Source organism: Ovis canadensis, chromosome 2 (genome assembly GCF_042477335.2).
Source record: "Ovis canadensis isolate MfBH-ARS-UI-01 breed Bighorn chromosome 2, ARS-UI_OviCan_v2, whole genome shotgun sequence".
Lineage (NCBI taxonomy): Eukaryota > Metazoa > Chordata > Mammalia > Artiodactyla > Bovidae > Ovis > Ovis canadensis.
In genome coordinates, this window is record NC_091246.1 from 123,289,117 (window position 1) to 123,306,449 (window position 17,333).

At 39.9% G+C, this 17,333-nt stretch overlaps 1 protein-coding gene across 4 annotated transcripts in view; it reads left to right on the top strand.

Moving 5' to 3' along the window:
- The window catches only part of IWS1 (interacts with SUPT6H, CTD assembly factor 1), a 48,529-nt gene that overhangs the window by 6,114 nt on the left and 25,082 nt on the right, over positions 1-17,333 (top strand). For all 4 annotated transcript variants that reach the window (XR_011254453.1, XM_069576886.1, XM_069576883.1 and 1 more), the window contains exon 3: positions 15,717-16,866. Coding sequence is in view for 3 of the 4 variants with exons in the window: in XM_069576886.1 (XP_069432987.1) it covers positions 15,717-16,866 (1,150 nt within the window). In the remaining variant the exon portion in view is untranslated. The remainder of the gene's footprint in view (positions 1-15,716; positions 16,867-17,333) is intronic.

Consider the following 17,333-nt stretch of genomic DNA (forward strand, 5'->3'; position numbering starts at 1 on the left):
CACACTCCTCCGTCCATGGGATTTTCCAGGCAAGAGTACTGGAGTGGGTTGCCATTTCCTTCTCCAGAGGACCTTCCTGACCCAGGGGTTGAACCCAGGTCTCCCACATTGTAGGCAGACGCTTTAACCTCTGAGCCACCAGGGAAGTCTGCATAAGGACCCCTGCATAGGGATAATTATTACTATATTGGGCCTACTCAGGGAATCCAGGATAATCTCCCTATCCTTAATTATATCTGTACATTGCTTTTGCATATTTACACGTTCTGTGCTCATCTTTTGTGGGGCATTATTTTGCCTGGTGCAAGATGGTACTCACAACTTGATTTTCCAAATAATGTTTTTCCCATTTGGATTTTGGAGTTCTACAGGCCAGGTTTTGTCTGTTTTCTAGTTCATTTTACCTGTAGTACTCACTCTGCATGTGTTTCTATAGATCTCTAAGGAAAGTGTTGAAAAAGATCAAGATAATATTTTAAAACTTAAAGTTAATACAATCAATATGATGAAAAAAATAGTAAAATCTTAAAGTCAGGGTTAGTAACAGTGCTTTAGTGGTCCATATTAGAGCCTGAAGCAAAGAAAAAATAAGTAATACATATCCCAGTGTTTAAACTTTGATACTTTGTTCATCATGGATTTTTTTTATATGTCAAATTTGACCTTTAAAAATAACACCTTTTTTTTTTTTTACAGAGCTTTATTAAGATAAACTCATCACTTCATGGCACATAGATGGGGAAACAGTGGAAACAGTGTCAGACTTTATTTTTGGGGGCTCCAAAATCACTGCAGATGGTGATTGCAGCCATGAGATTAAAAGATGCTTACTCCTTGGAAGAAAAGTTATGACCAACCTAGATAGCATATTCAAAAGCAGAGACATTACTTTGCCGACTAAGGTCCGTCTAGTCAAGGCTGTGGTTTTTCCAGTTGACATGTATGGATGTGAGAGCTGGACTGTGAAGAAAGCTGAGCGCCGAAGAATTGATGCTTTTGAACTGTGGTGTTGGAGAAGACTCTTGAGAGTCCCTTGGACTGCAGGGAGATCCAACCAGTCCTTTCTGAAGGAGATCAGCCCTGGGATTTCTTTGGAAGGAATGATGCTAAAGCTGAAACTCCAGTACTTTGGCCACCTCATGCGAAGAGTTGACTCATTGGAAAAGACTCTGATGCTGGGAGGGATTGGGGGCAGGAGGAGAAGGGGACGACAGAGAGTGAGATGGCTGGATGGCATCACTGACTCAGTGGACATGAGTCTGAGTGAACTCTGGGAGTTGGTGATGGACAGGGAGGCCTGACGTGCTGCGATTCATGGGGTCGCAAAGAGTCGGACACAACTGAGCAACTGAGCTGAACTAATATATCATACAATTCACCTCCTTAAAGTGTGCAGTTCAATGATCTTTAGTATATTCACAGCAGTACAACCATCAACATAGTCCTTTTTAGAATATTTTAATCACATCAAAAGGAAACCCTTTAGCTGTTACCTCTTTCCCACTCCCACCCCCCCGGTTAGTCAGTCAGTTCAGTTGCTCAGTCGTGTCTAACTCTTTGTGACCCCGTGAAGCACAGCACGCCAGGCCTCCCTGTCCATCACCAACTCCCAGAGTTTACTCAAACCCATGTCCATTGAGTCGATGATGTCAACCAGCCATCTCATCCTCTGTCGCCCCCTTCTCCTCCTGCCTTCAATCTTTCCAAGCATCAGGGTCTTTTCCAGTGAGTCAGTTTGCATCAGGTGGTGAAAGTATTGGAGTTTCAGCTTCAACATCAGTCCTTCCAATGAACGTTCAGGACTGATTTCCTTTAGGATGGACTGGTTGGATCTCCTTGCAGTCCAAGGGACTCTCAAGAGTTTTCTCCAACACCACAGTTCAAAAGCATCAATTGTTTGGCGCTCAGCTTTCTTCACCATCCAACTCTCACATCCATACATGACCACAGGAAAAACCATAGCCTTAACTATACAGACCTTAGTTGGCAAAGTAATGTCTCTGCTTTTGAATATACTATCTAGGTTGGTCATAACTTTTCTTCCAAGGAGTAAGCGTCTTTTTATTTAATGGCTGCGGTCACCATCTGCAGTCATTTTGGAGCCCAAGAAAATAAAGTCTGCCACTGTTACCACTTTCCCCATCTATTTGCCATGAAGGGATGGAACCAGATGCCATGATCTTAGTTTTCTGAATGTTGAGCTTTAAGCCAACTTTTCCACTCTCCTCTTTCACTTTCATCAAGAGGCTTTTTAGCTCCTCTTCACTTTCTGCCATAAGGGTGGTGTCATCTGCATATCTGAGGTTATTGGTATTTCCCCCAGCAATCTTGATTCCAGCTTGTGCTCCCAGCCCCCAGCCCCTCCTTATTTTCGACATTTCATTTGAGTAGAATTACTATGACCGGCTTCTTTCACTTAGTGCTTTCAGTGTTTATCCAGGTTGTAGCATGTGTTAGTATTTCTGTTTTGTGATCAGTAGTATTCTGTTCTTCGAGTAAACCACATTTTGTTTATCCATTTGTCAGTTAATGGACATTTAAATTGTTTCCGCTGGTTTTTTTTTTTAATAGTTGGTGCATCAGTTGACATTCCTACCAACAGTGCCGAGGTGTTCCCTTTCCTCCACCTCTTTGCCGACACTTGTTATTTCTTGACTTTTTGATAAGAGCCATTCTGACAGGTGTGAGGTGATACGACTGATACTGTGGCTTTGATGTGCATTTCCCTGATGATGAGTGATCTTCTCATGTGTCTGTTGGCCATCTGTATGTCTTCTTTGGACAAATAGCTATTTAGATCCTCTGCACATTTTTGGGGGGGTTATTTGTTTTCTTAATGTGTTGTGTGAATTCTTTGTGTGTGTTGGATATTAACCCCTTAACAGATAAGTTTTTTGCAAATATTTTATCCATTAAGTAGGCAGCTTTTTTTGTTTTGTTGATAGTTTCTTTTGCTGTGCAAAAGCTTTTTAGTTTGATATAGTTCCATTTGTTTATTTTAGTTTTTGTTTCCCTTCCCTGAGGAGATGTGTCTAAAAAAATATTGCTAAGACTGGCGTCAGAAGTTCACTACATATGTTTTCTTCTAGGAGTTTTATGGATTTTAGGTTTTACATTTAAGTTTTTAATCCATCTTTAGTATATTACTGTATATGGTGTGAAAGTAATCCAATTTGATTCTTTTGCATGTAGTTGTTCAGTTTTCTCAACACCGTTCATTGAAGAGACTGTGCTTTCTCATTGTATATTCTTGACCCCTTTGTTGTGGATTACTTGACCGTAGGTGCTTCGGTTAATTTCTGGGCTCTCTATTCTGTTGTGTCGACCTGTGTGTCTATTTTTTATGCCAGTACCATACTGTTTTGACTACTGTAGCATTATAATATAGTTTGAGATCAGGGCATGTGATATCTCCAGCTTTGTTCTTTCTCAGGATTTTGGCTATTTAGGTTCCTTTGTGGTTTATTTTTGGATTATTTTTTTCCTAGTTATGTTAAAAATGCCATTGCAGTTTTGAAAGGGGTTGGATTGAACCTATAGCTTGCCTTGGGTAATATGGTCATTTTAACAACATCAATTTTTCCAATCCATGAGCATGGATTCGCTTTCTTTTTATTTGTGTCCTCAGTTTCTTTCATCGGTGTCATAGTTTTCAGTGTACTCTCCTTGTTGGTTGAATTTATTCCTAGATTTTTCATTCTTTTTGATGCAGTTATAAATGGGATTCCTTTCTTAATTTTTTTTGTTTTATAGTTAATTTTTAGTGTAAAGAAATGCAACAGATTTTTTTGTATGTTGATTTGTACCCTGCACCTTTACCAAATTCCCTGATTAGTTCTCGCAGTTTTCTGGCGAGTCGTTAGGGTTTTCTTTATATATTATGTCATCTGCAAATAATGACCCTGTTGCTTCTTTCTGTTTTGGATGCCTTTTCTTTCTTTTTCTTGCCCAGTTACTACGACTTCCAGTACAGTGTTATATAAAGTGGTGAGGGATGGCATTTGTGTCTTTTCCTGATCTTAGAGAAAAAGCTTACAGCTTTGCACCATTGAGTGTAATGTTGGCTGTGGGCTTGTCACATGGTCTTTATTATGCTGAGATACATTCTCTCTTTACCCAGTTTGTTGAGAGTTTTTGTCATTAATCCACATAAAATTTTATCTGCTTTTTTTTTTTTGCAGCCATTGAGATCATGTGATTTTTAGCTTTCATTTTGTTAATATTAACTTGTGGATATTGAGCCATCCTTGCATCCATGGAATAAATTCCATTTGATCATAGTGTATGATTGTTTTAATGTCTTACTGAATTTAGTTTGCTAATAATTTTTTGAGAATTTTTGCACCTGTGTTCATCAGGGATCTCAGCCTGTAATGTTCTTTTCTGGGTCCTTGTCTGGTTTTGGTATCAGCATAATGCTGGTTTCATAAAATGATTTTGGAAATGTTCCCTCCTCTTCGGTTGGCACCATTTGAGACTGACTGGTATTAATTCCTCTCAGTGTTTGGTAGAATTCACCAGGGAAGCCATCTGGTCCTGAACTTTGCCATGTTGGGAAGCTTTTCATTACTGACTCAGTCCCTTCATGGTAGTCCATCTGTTTAGAGTTTCTGTTTCCTCTTGATTCAGTCTTGGTTTGAATGTTTCTAGGAGTTTGTTTCTTATAGATTGTCCAATTTCTTGGCATACAGTTTTTTAGTTTTTATGATCCTTTGTATTTGTGTGGTGTCAGTTGTAATGTTGACACCTTTTCTTTCCTTTATAGTTTAACCTCTTTCCATCCTCTTTTCCCCCCACCCCTTGGTAAGTCTGGCTAAAAGTTTGCCTATTTATCTTTTTAAAAAGCAATTCTTAATTTTATTGATCTTTCTGTCATCTTTTTAGTCTCTCTTTCATTTATTTTTGCTCTAATCTTTGTTACTTCTTCTAATAGGTTTGGGCTTAGTTCATTCTCTTTTTCCAGTCCCTTGAGCTATTAAGTTGTTGTTTAAGATATTTCTTTTTCTTACTGTGGGCATCCATTGCCACCTTCCTTCTTAGAACTACTTTACTGTTTTCCATAAGTTTGGGCATATGGTATTTCCATTTTCATTTGTCTCAAAAGTATTTTTTGAATTCTACTTTGACTCATTGGTTGTTCAGTAACATGATGTTTGAGCTCCACTTATTTGTGAAATTTTCTGTTTTCTTCTCATTATGTACACTTGAGAAAAATGTGTACTCTGCTTCTGTTGAGTGAAACATTCTGTAAATGTCTCTTCAGTCCATTTGGTCTAACGTGGTTTAAGCCCAGTACTGTCTTACTGATTTTCTGTCTGTTCTGTCCATTGTTGAAAGTGAGAGGTTGAAGTTCCCTACAATTATTGCATTGATATCTTATTTCTTCTTTCAGGTCTATTAATATTTAGGTGCTCTGATTTGGGTGCATAAATATTTACAAATGTTAAATTCTCTCATTGGAGTAACTCTTTTATCATTATATAATGATTCCCTTTGTATCTTGTAGTTTTTGCTAAAACTCTATTTTCTTATTATAAATATAGCTAATATAGCTACCTTTGCTTTCATTTGGTTTCCATTTGCATGGAATATCTTTTTCCATCCCTTTTTTCCCTCAGCCTGCGTGTGTCCCAAAAGCTGAAGTGTCTCTTGTAGACAGCACATAGCTCAGTTTGTTTTTTCCCCATCCATTCAGCCACTCTGTCTTTTGGTTGGAGAATTGAGTCGATTTACCTTTAAAGTAAATATTGATAGTTAGGGGCTTATTATTGCAATTTTGTTCATTGTTTTCTTACTGTTTTGCCATTCCTTTTTCCTTTCTCCTGCTCTTCCTTTGTGGTTTGATGATTTTTTGTAGCAGTATGCTAAGATTACTTACACCTTTTTGCTTTGTGGCTTACCATGAGGCTTATGTAAAATATCTTCTACCAGTCTCTTTTAAGCTGATAACTTCAAGTACATGCTAAAGTTATTCCTTAATGTAATACAGCTTTGTTCCCATCCACCTTCTTTATACTGTCATTGGGAAGTGTTAAGTGTTACTGTCTCAATTGTGCCCAACTCTTTGCGATCCCGTGGACTGCAGCCCACCATGCTCCTGTGTCCGTGAGATTTCCAGGCAGAAATACTGGAGTGGGTTGCCATGTGGTTGTCATTGGGAAATTGAGGTTCAGCAATACAATATATACATACTTATGCACTGTTGTTTCAATCAGTTACATCAACAAAGGAAAAAATACGGGTTTTATAATCACAGTTACCTTTGCTGGTGGTTATTGTTTTTTTCATGTAGACTCACTGAGGCCACTTGCTTTCAGCCTGAGGAACTTCATTTAGCAGTTCTTGTGTGGTAGGTCTGCTAGACAGATTCTTTCCTCTTTTGGTCATCTGGAAAAGTTTTCTTTTTTTGTTGTTAACTTTTTTTTTTGAAGAAAGGAAGAAAGTGAAGTCGCTCAGTCGTGTCCGACTGTTTGCAACCCCGTGAACTGTAGCCTACCAGGCTCCTCCGTCTATGGGATTCTCCAGGCGAGAATACTGGAGTGGACTGCCATCTCCTTTACTCAGTTTTTCTTTGAGCTCTTTGAATATGTTATCCCACTGCTTTCTGTCCTCCATTGTCTCCATTGAGGAGTCAGTTGTTAATCTTATTGTATTGTTATAAAGTGATCAAATTTCTGTTTCTATATATATATTGTATATTTGATATGATACTGTCATCATGCCTTTATTTCTTTAAGCATGTTTACAAATGGCCACTTTGAAGTCTTTTTTGATAAATGTGGTATCTGCTTGCTGTCACAGGCAGTTTCTGTTGTCTGCTTTTTTCCTGGTTATGGGTCAACTTTCCAGTTTCTTTGCATACCTTTTCATTTATTGTTGGAAACTGGATGTTTTGAATTGTTTAATGAGTGGCTGGATTATCTTAGTGACTTCTGTTTCCTCACCCACAGCTTTAAATCTCTGATGTTGCATCCTCAGATGTGCAATTTGGGACATGCTGACTGTCACCTGGGATGATAGTCGTATTAATAGGGCTCTTTTTTTCCTCTTTCTGTGACCGTCATCAGCTGTTAAAACTCCGCAAATGGCTCTGTTTTTTTCAGCATTGCCCTGTGGCATAAATTGCTCAACAAGTTAGTCTGGCTCCTTCCAGCTATATTATTACCTGCTTATCTCCTGCAAACTAGCTGGCCTACAGTTTATCTTTATTTTGAATCTCCTCCTAAGTGCATTTCACCACAACTTCCAGTGAAAGTGCCTTAGTCTGAACTTCCCCAAGCTTGGCTACAGATGAAGTTGGTTTCTTTGGGGAAAAGTTAGAAGCTATCTGGTTTACTGCCTGCTTTTTATTATTTATGTATATATTTGGCTATGCTGGGTCTTCGTCTCTGCATGCAGGCTTTCTCTAGTTGCGGCAAGTGGTGGCTACTCTCTAGTTGCAGTGGATGGACTTCTCATTGTGGTGGCTTTCATCTCGTTGCAGAGCACAGGGTCTAGGCACACGGGCTCAGTAGTTGTGTACGGGCTTAGTTGCCCCACAGCATGTGGAATCTTCCCAGACCAGGAATCAAACTTGTGTCCCCCAGCATTGGTGGGCTGATTCTTAACCCCTGGACCACCAGAGAAATCCTACTGCCTGCTTTTTCCCCAAGCAAAATCTCTGAGCCAGGGATCTGGAGTTTGGGGAGGGAAAGGGCAATGGCAGGTTTCTCTCTGAGTGACATCCCAGTTCCAGAAGCTGAGCTCGCAGTGTGGGGTGGGAATTGGATAGCAACCTGAAGTGCTCCTGGCTTTCCTCTCTTGGCTTGGAACCACAGAGCACAAATTCGGGCAAAGGCAATGAGGGCTCCAGCATCCTCAGTGTGCTCTGCCCCCAGTAGAGCCTTCTTACTGTGATTGGGAGCCACCAGTTTCAACTGCACTTGCTGGGAACTTAACGACAGCAACAGGTAGCTGGAGGCAGAATGAGAAACACTGACATCGTGCTTCTCCTGGGAAGAAACCCCACCCTCGGGAGCTAGAGGAAGAGAGCACCCTGGTTTTGACCGCAGCAGCCTGGAGTAGAATCATTTTCTCGCTGATGTCTGAGGGTGGAAATAAGGAGTAGTATTGGTTCGAATACCAGCTATTTTTGCCTTTCTTACCAAATTTTTGTAGACCTTCTTGGATAGATGCTTCTTTATTTGCTCTTTGTCTTTAGTATCATTTCCAGAGGCTTTGAATGGTTGTTTTAATTTTTTTTAATTTACATTTAAAGGTGTGTCTTTTTATTTCCTCTCAAATTTTCTTCTTTTGGCCACATCCCATGGCATACAGGATATTAGTTCCCTGCCCAGGGATCAAACCCTCACCTACTGCAGTGGAAGTGCTGAGTCTTAACCCCAGGGAAGTCCCTGAATGGCTGTTTTTAAATATTTCTAACAGATTTCACTGTAGAGTGCGTCAGCAGAGCATACCAGAAGTTTTCACTTTGCTTCATTTTTCTCTCTTTACTAGTCGGTTGAAGCTATGTTTCCAGTTCACATTCCAGAAGGAGCCAGGAATGCTTTACTCGTTACTCTATTAACACAGTCTCTACTGGGCCCTTCGGCTCCCTCATCTCATTGGTTCTCCTGCCTGTGTGTGGCTGTGGCCTCCCTGCACTGAGAGCCGCCCAGTGCTAAACAGATGATTCTGAGTAAGCCAGCTGTTGGCATTTAGAGGCAGTCCTTTATGTTGCGGGACATTTAGTATCTTGGTTCCAATGCATTAAATAAAATGGTAGTAACATATCCTCTCCAGTCATTGCTAACCAGAGGGCCTTTGCATTCACAAATGTCCCCTTAGGGGAGGACTCGGAACACCCTCAGGTTGAGAACACTGAAATGGACAAATGAGGCAAAGAAAACATAAGATAGGAAGCAATAAGTATCCAACAAAATGAAAACTAGTAATTAAAATATAAAGAGAACATTTCTAAGAATGGCAATGCAGCCATTACAGTTGTTTCCAAAAAAATATTTTGCGAAACGGGAGAATTCAGTGTGTTACTTGAAAGATACCAGCCATTAAATTGTGATTCTAGATCCTTATTTACTGTTTTAAAGTAAATTCACACAGAGAAGAGATTGGGAGGAAATTTCTTATGAATAATGGTGATCTTTGGGTTGTGTTGTTGAAGGCAGTTTTAATATACTTTTCTGTGTTTGCACATTAATATTTGAAATCAAAGGAAAATAACTAGAATAACTGTCCCCTCATTTTATATAGTGACCTATTTTAATTAGCATGCATCAGATAACTAAATATATTTTTAAATCACATAAAGGGCACATACAAAGGACTGTAGGAGGGTGGGAGGGTAGGCTAAATGGACTCTGAGGAATGACTGACATTACCAGATAGAGAAGCCAGTTAGAGGTGGTGGTGATAATTCTAGCTGGAGAGAACCGCTGGTTCAAAGGCCTAGAACTGAGAAGGACTTGTGTTTCAGGAGTGAGTATTGTGGCTGGAAAGTAGGTTTACTCCTAGGTGTTTTATTATTTTTGATGCAGTGGTAAATAGAATCACTGCTTGAGGTTTCTCTTTGTGATCTTTCATTCTTGTGTATAGAAAGGCAACAGATTTTCTGAGTATTAATTTTGTAACCTGCAAATTTAGCACATTCACTGATGAGTTCATGTAGTTTTCTGGTAGCATCTTTAGAATCTTCATGTCATCTGCAAACAGTGACAGTTTAACTTCTTTGGAAACACCATTTTTTAAATAAAGCAATTTGAGCATGAATGCAACCTAGTTATAACTAGTTGCCAGTTCTAATTTCTGTTGTTTTATTTGAATATTCTCTTGAGCAGCATGAAATTAGTTGTGGATTGTGATCAGCTGGTTTTTGTTCCACAGAAAATATATGGAAAGTAATGTGCATTTTAGAATCCACTTTATAGGTTTTATCTGCGTAGAAAAGTAATGTTCCCCTCTTGAGGATCTCACAGGAAAAAATAGTGTATGGGGCTATTCAGAAAGAGGTTGTTTGGAAATAGCGCCTGGCTTCTCCTTTTTTGCTGACTGTAGGCAGAGGCTAGTGGGCACAAGTATCCTTCTTTGGTTGAAGTTGGTGACAGCCCCATTAGCCCCAGCTTTACTTTGAACTGAGAAGAGATAGTCTGCAGTCATTTGGGTCTTTCCACAGAAAGGTTGTGCTACTATAAGGAAAGCAGTCCTATGAGGAGTACAGTGAAGCCTGTAGAAGATTCTCTTTAGACATTGCTCTCCTTGTTCACCCTATTTGTTAGCACTTCTTTCAATTCCATGTATGTCCTTTCTTTGTGTTAGGTTTCAGCCTTTGTCTCTGAGTCTACCAAATTAATGAGAAAAACATTTTGCTTTGGTTCTTTTTTGTTAAGCATTATCTTGTGGGGTTTGTTTTATTTGTATACTAAAGGTAAAAGGTAGGTTTGGGGTTACTTTTCTTAAATGGTCTCTTATATCTTAAGGTCTTTTTTTCATTCATATTATGAAGATAAATGTAAAAAACCACCTTTTCGTGAGGCAGGTGCACAGGATGCTCTGGTGACACGAAAGGGGGAATGACTGACCAGCCCAGCCTGCACAGGTGGCGCGTTTGAGCTCTGTCTCCAGGGGTGAATGTCGTATAACTAGTAATTGGTTATGGATGATTCAGTCCAGTTCAGTCGCTCAGTCGTGTCCGACTCTTTGCGACCCCATGAATCGCAGCACGCCAGGCCTCCCTGTCCATCCCCAACTCCCGGGGTTCACTCAGACTCACGTCCATCGAGTCCGTGATGCCATCTAGCCATCTCATCCTCTGTCGTCCCCTTCTCCTCCTGCCCCCAATCCCTCCCAGCATCAGAGTCTTTTCCAATGAGTCAACTCTTCACATGAGGTGGCCAAAGTACTGAAGTTTCAGCTTTAGCATCATTCCTTCCAAAGAAATCCCAGGGCTGATCTCCTTCAGAATGGACTGGTTGGATCTCCTTGCAGTCCAAGGGACTCCCAAGAGTCTTCTCCAACACCACAGTTCAAAAGCATCAATTCTTCGGCACTCAGCCTTCTTCACAGTCCACCTCTCACATCCATACATGACCACTGGAAAAACCATAGCAACATACATTGAGTGCTCACAGGCACATGCATTTGGCCCTCTGAGTAGAGCGACCTCTAAGTTGTAAATCCTATTTCTGACTCTGTCAGATTGAGGACTTTGGGAAATTAAGATAATTTCCCTAAATTTTACCGTAGAAGATGAGCCACGAGCCTAGATGGCCTAGACCTTATAGACTCTTAAGTCCACATTGTGAACTGCCATATTATATTGCACAGAATCCATTCTACCTAGAGAGAAGGATGAAAGAGGCTTCAGGACGGGGGTATTTTTGCCTCGTGTTGAGATGAAAAGGACAAGGTGAGGTGAAAACATGGAGTAATGTAGTGAAGTCTGTAGTTCCATGTGTCTGCAGTAAAATTTTAATGTGCAGTTAGAGTCACTTGGATTAGATGTCAGAATGCAGATTGTTTGACCCCTTGCCCAGATTTACTATCTAAATACCTGGAGATGAGAAGCACAAAAATCTGTGTTTTCACCAAAGCTTCCCAGGTGATTCTTCATGCAAGAGTTTGGGAACTGCTGGTGCAGTGCCTAGAGCTGATGCTGGCGAAAGGGCAGAAGTGAGTCTGGAGAGGTAGATGGGAGCTGCGTCATCATTACAAACTTTTTCTTTTGATTTGTTTGTTTGTTTGTTTGCTTTTGGCTGTGCTGGGTCTTCATTGCTGCGTGGACTTTTCTCTAGTGGCGGCCAGCAGGGGCTACTTTCCAGTTGGAGTGGCGGGCTTCTTATTGCACTGACTTCTCTTGTGGCGCACGGGCTCTAGGGGGCGCAGGCTTCAGTAATTGTGGCTCCCAGGCTTTAGAGCAGACGCAGTAGTTGTACACAGGCTTAGTTGCTCTGAGGCATGTGGAATCCTCCCAGACCAGGGATCAAACCTGTGTCTCATGCATTGGCAGGCAGATTTTTTACCACTGAGTCACCAGGGAAGTCCCATCATTATAAACTCCTAAACTTTGTGTAGACGTTTTCTAGTACCCAGCAGAAGTGTTTTTGTTTTTGACTGATTCTAAGATCAGCCAGCTTTTGACAAAAGACACTCAGGAATATATCTTTATTTTATTATGTGTATGATTGCTGTAAAGCTGGAGTTTCACAAAGTCAAAAGCCTTGCAGCCCTTCAGGAGCTACACTAGATTAACAGCATTGTGTAATAAAAACTGGATTTCTCAGATCCTTCCTTATGCTCTTACAGTGATTATGTATTCTCAAAGCTCCATGATGAGGATTTAAAATTTATCTTCTTGAACTAAGATCCAGTGAAATATGTTTTGGAAAATGTTCCTGTAAATACTTCCTCATGGAATTTACTATGTGACTTGGTGTTGAATGTTTTACCAATTTATGATGAAGGGTTGCTTTGTAAGTTCAACTGTTTTGAGTTTAATTCTTTTAATAAGGAGGAAACAGTTTTCCCCAGTTTTTTGGTTATTTACAAGGACTTCTGTTTGACATTCTTATACTTCTTTGACATTTACAAATTGATACTTGCTTTATATCATTTTAATTAATTATTTTTAATTTAGGATGTTAGTTATCTCTGCATATTGTGGCACTGGTTGTAAGGAATCTGTTACCATTTGCTGAGATGAACAACCAATTCATCAACCAATTCATTCATTATGGGTAACTACTGTAGTCTAAATGATTTTAGGAGCGGGATATGAGGCATTATAGACATGTCTAAAGCCTCTAAGGACTGTTAGAGAGCTCAGTTTCTCTGAGAGTTAAAATTGGGGATGCTTTTATATTAAGAAATTGTGTTTAAATGGCGCGTGTGTGCACTGAGTTGCTCAGTCGTGTCGACTCTTTGTCGACTGTTTGTGACTCTTTGGACTGTAGCCCATCAGGCTCCTCTGTCAGTGGGATTCTCCAGGCAGGAATACTGTAGTAGGTTGTCATTTCCTATTCCAGGGGATCTTCCAGACCCAGGGATTGAAGCTGCATCTCTCTCTCTCCTACACTGGCAGGCAGATTCTTTACCACTGTGCCACCTGGGAATCCCATTGTTTATTTGTTGATATCAAATATGACTTTTAAAAAGCACTGTTTTTAAGTTTACAATTTAAACTAATTGCTGAAACCATCTAAAGTTTTTTTTAACATCGTTTTGATAACTTCTAAGTTTTACCATATAATTTCTAATATACTCTTTTCCCAAGTCTTACAGTGTATTCACCAAAGTACATTGTCTAACTTGATTCTGTCAATCAGTACTTTCTTACCACAGTGATTTCCCACTTTTCCTCCATTGTGCCACACCCAATGGGTAGATACCTAAGTTCTTATAAGTCTCCTCAAAAATTGGTGAGAATTCATAAGTTTCACAGTCGTTATTGCATGTCCTGTCCTTGGTCGGGAAGTCCAGGGTAAAGTGTAACAGATGCGTCTTGGAATGACTGCTCAGTTCATGGTGTCTCTTCTTTCTTTGGGAGTCTTTCTGTCTTCTTTCTTTCTCCCAGCGCTGCGCCTCTGATTTGGCTATAACCCATTGGACATCCTCTATTGCCATGACCTGTTAGATTGTGTCTTCTGGGAACTTAAAATTGAGGTCCAAGGCACCAGAATTTATCAATGGTGAGAGCTAAGTCTCTAGTGAAAGGTCCTTGAGTTTCCTTTCTGAGCTCTCTGAACTGCCCTGGTTCCTACCCTTCTAGAGCCTTTAACCATTCATCCCGCTATGATTCTGGAAAGATTGTTCTGGAGTTAGCCTGAAATGATTTGTGTTGTTTGCAGCTGAAATAAATTGAGTCATAAGAACATGTTGTTAGAGTTATGTCATGAATATGTTATTGAAAGCATTCCAAAGGCGATTAACAGTTTTCCCTTTTGCCTCCTGCTTTAGTTACCTCTGCTGGTACCTGTATGTTTTGCCTTCCACCCTCAATAATGTAGTTAACTTCTTAACTCTGTCATCACCAATTAATTAAATACCTGTTGTCTGCACACCTTTTATGGCTTAGTTTCATATAAATCACTTCCTGGCTTTCAGAATGTCACCTTCATGATAGTGTATGTTATACTATTGCTACGATACATGTGGCTAGCTCACTAGATAATATTTCCTTAAGGTCAGGCACTGAGACATGTTCAGCCTTGATTCTTAGCACCTTGTATATAGTAGACTTGAAGCAAATACTCGTTGAGTTAATTATTCCTCACTTTAAATTATTAACATTTAATTCTTATTATTCATTCAGCGAATTCTTACTGTGATTTTGTGTATACCAGACACCCTTCTGTGCTCTGAAGCAGAGTGTGCCTTCTCAGTGAAGACAGCAGGCCAAAAAATGCCTTTTTAGGCGTCACATTCTAGATAGTTAATTTTTTCATCTGTATTCTTTTAAAACATAAAAAATTCAATTATGAAATACAGCCAAAAGTAAGCTTCTAGCAATATATGGAGTACTATATCTTGTACAGTATTAAAAAATTCTGTTATTTCTCCTATCCTAATTTAATAGATAAATGCCAGTTTTATGTCTTTGGAACTCTACTGTCAAGATGGCAGTGAAATACAGAGGGACAAAAGCCCTCAAATTTTTATGTTATAAGCTTATTTTATAAGCCTTTTATCTTGTCATTGAATTGTCTTACTACTTAATTATTTCATCACATGATATGGTGGGCTTATACTTTGTTTCTTTGCTGCTTGAGGATTGATCTGTGCTAAAGTAAGTCCAGGTAATGTTCGTCATATAAAGAAAAATACTGGCTAAACTCAAACACAGAAGTGCTTTACTTTTTAAGCCAGAATATTAATTACCGTATTACTGAGAGTTCAAATACTAGAAGGGAAAAAATTCCCCACATTCTAGTTGTTAGTATTTTGATATGTTTAATTTTATATATTTTTCTCTGCATTTTAAAAAAGCACAGCTATAATATACTTGTATTACCTTTGTACCCTAGAGTTTTCAGATTACTTCATGTGATGTTATATGATTCCCTAAAACTTAAATTTTTGTGCCAGGGTTACTTGGATGTATGACCAAGACTGCTCTAAACCTCAGTTTTCTTATGAAAAACACTGTTGTGAGGAGTAAACAAGCAGGAGAAAACCTAACACTTGATATTTGGCTCTGTGAACTGCTTGCTCCCCATTTGTTCAGATTCACTTGGGAGAATGTGCTTTAGGTACAATTTGGCCCTTTAAGTAAAGTTTTATAATTCTTTTCTTTAAAATAGCTTTAACCTTATAAAACCAAAGACTGTTCCTTTTTAAAAAAGAACTTGGGTATATGTTTGCATGTATTTATTTAAAGAGTTTATCTAGGAGCTAGAATTATATGAGAAAGTTAAGGTTTATTTTTTTGTTGCTGTTTTTTAATCTAGCTTTTCAAAATATAACTGTGCTATATATAGAGTAGGTATGCTTTACAGATATCATGAAGTCATATTGTCTTTCCTCATTTTGATATCTAAACTGTATTAGCCATTTCACAGGTCAGTGGGCCTCTTTTAAAGTGGGGTGTTTCTATATATGTATACTACAAGAATTCTACATTTAAGCGGGTATACTCCTACATTTTTTAAAAAGTAGCTGAAAAGTTTAACATTTTTACTACCAAACTTTTTTTTACTTTTCTAATTTTTTCTCCCTTAATTTTTCAGAATGAACCTAGTGATCGAGAAGATAGCCTCAACAAAAGACATCAGGTGACAGACTCTGACAATGATGACCCCTCAAATCTTAACGCCAGTGACTCTGAAAGTGAGGAACTCCAGAGACAAAAGGACAGTGACTCTGAATCTGAAGAGCATGCAGAGCCTCCTGCCAGTGATTCTGAAAATGAAGACGTCAATCACCATGGGAGTGACTCCGAAAGTGAGGAGACCAGGAAATTACCTGCGAGTGACTCCGAAAATGAGGAACTGCTTAATGGGCATGCAAGTGACTCAGAAAATGAAGATGTTAGGAAGCCTCCTGCCAGTGATTCAGAAGTTGAAGAGCTCCCCAAAAGTCCTGCCAGTGACTCGGAAACAGAAGGTGCTCCAAAACCTCAAGTCAGTGACTCAGAGAGTGAGGAACCTCCGAGGCACCAAGCCAGTGACTCTGAAAATGAAGAGCTCCCTAAACCTCGAATTAGTGATTCTGAAAGTGAGGAGCTTCCCAAGCCTCGGATCAGTGACTCAGAAAGTGAGGAGCCTCAGAGGGCTCAGGCCAGTGACTCTGAAAACGAGGAGCTTCCCAAACCCCGAATCAGTGACTCAGAAAGTGAGGACCCACCAAGACACCAAGCCAGCGACTCGGAAAATGAAGAGCTTCCCAAACCCCGTATCAGTGACTCAGAAAGTGAGGATCCCCCACGGCACCAAGCCAGTGACTCGGAAAATGAGGAGCTTCCCAAACCCCGGATAAGTGATTCAGAAAGTGAGGACCCCCCAAGGAACCAGGCCAGTGATTCTGAAAATGAGGAGCTTCCCAAACCCCAAGTCAGTGACTCTGAGAGTGAGGAGCCTCAGAAGGGACCTGCCAGTGATTCAGAAACTGAGAATGCCTCCAGACACAAACAGAAACCAGAGTCTGATGAGGACAGTGATGGGGAGAATAAGGGAGAGGATACGGAAGTGCAGAAAGACTCCCTTCCTGCAGATGCCGGTGTAGACAGGAAGCGGTTCAACAGTTCTGACAGCGAGGAGGAAGAACCTAAAAGGGCCAAAATTGACAGTGATGAGGACGAAGAAAAAGAAGGGGAGGAGGAGAAAGTAGCAAAACGAAAAGCTGCTGTGCTTTCTGATAGTGATGATGAAGAGAAAGCATGTAAGGAGTTATTTTGGGCTGTTTATCAATAGTTTTACTTATTGTCTAAACTTAAACTATGAAGCATAGTTCTGGCTTATGCGATCTTAGTTCCCCAACTAGGGATTGAACTCAGGCCCTTGGCAATGAGAGTGCAGCATCTTAACCACTGGACACCAGGAAATTCCCTCATTGGCAAGTCTTAATATTAAATTTCCTTTGAATTATTTTAGCAGTATTTGCTAAGTTCTGACTGCTTCAAGTTGATAAGATAGACTGCATGACAATGGCAGTATGGAAGATTGACATGAAAATTCTTTGTTTGTTTGTGTTTTACTAGAAAGGGTAATGTTCAAGGAAACATGTTTACATGGAAACTCAGCTGTGTCCAGAGTTAGCGGTGGGTCTCTTTGACAGCTAATGCACTGCATCCCATCCATACAGTGACTGAGCTCCCACGGGTGCCTGTCTTCATTTGTTAAACGTCA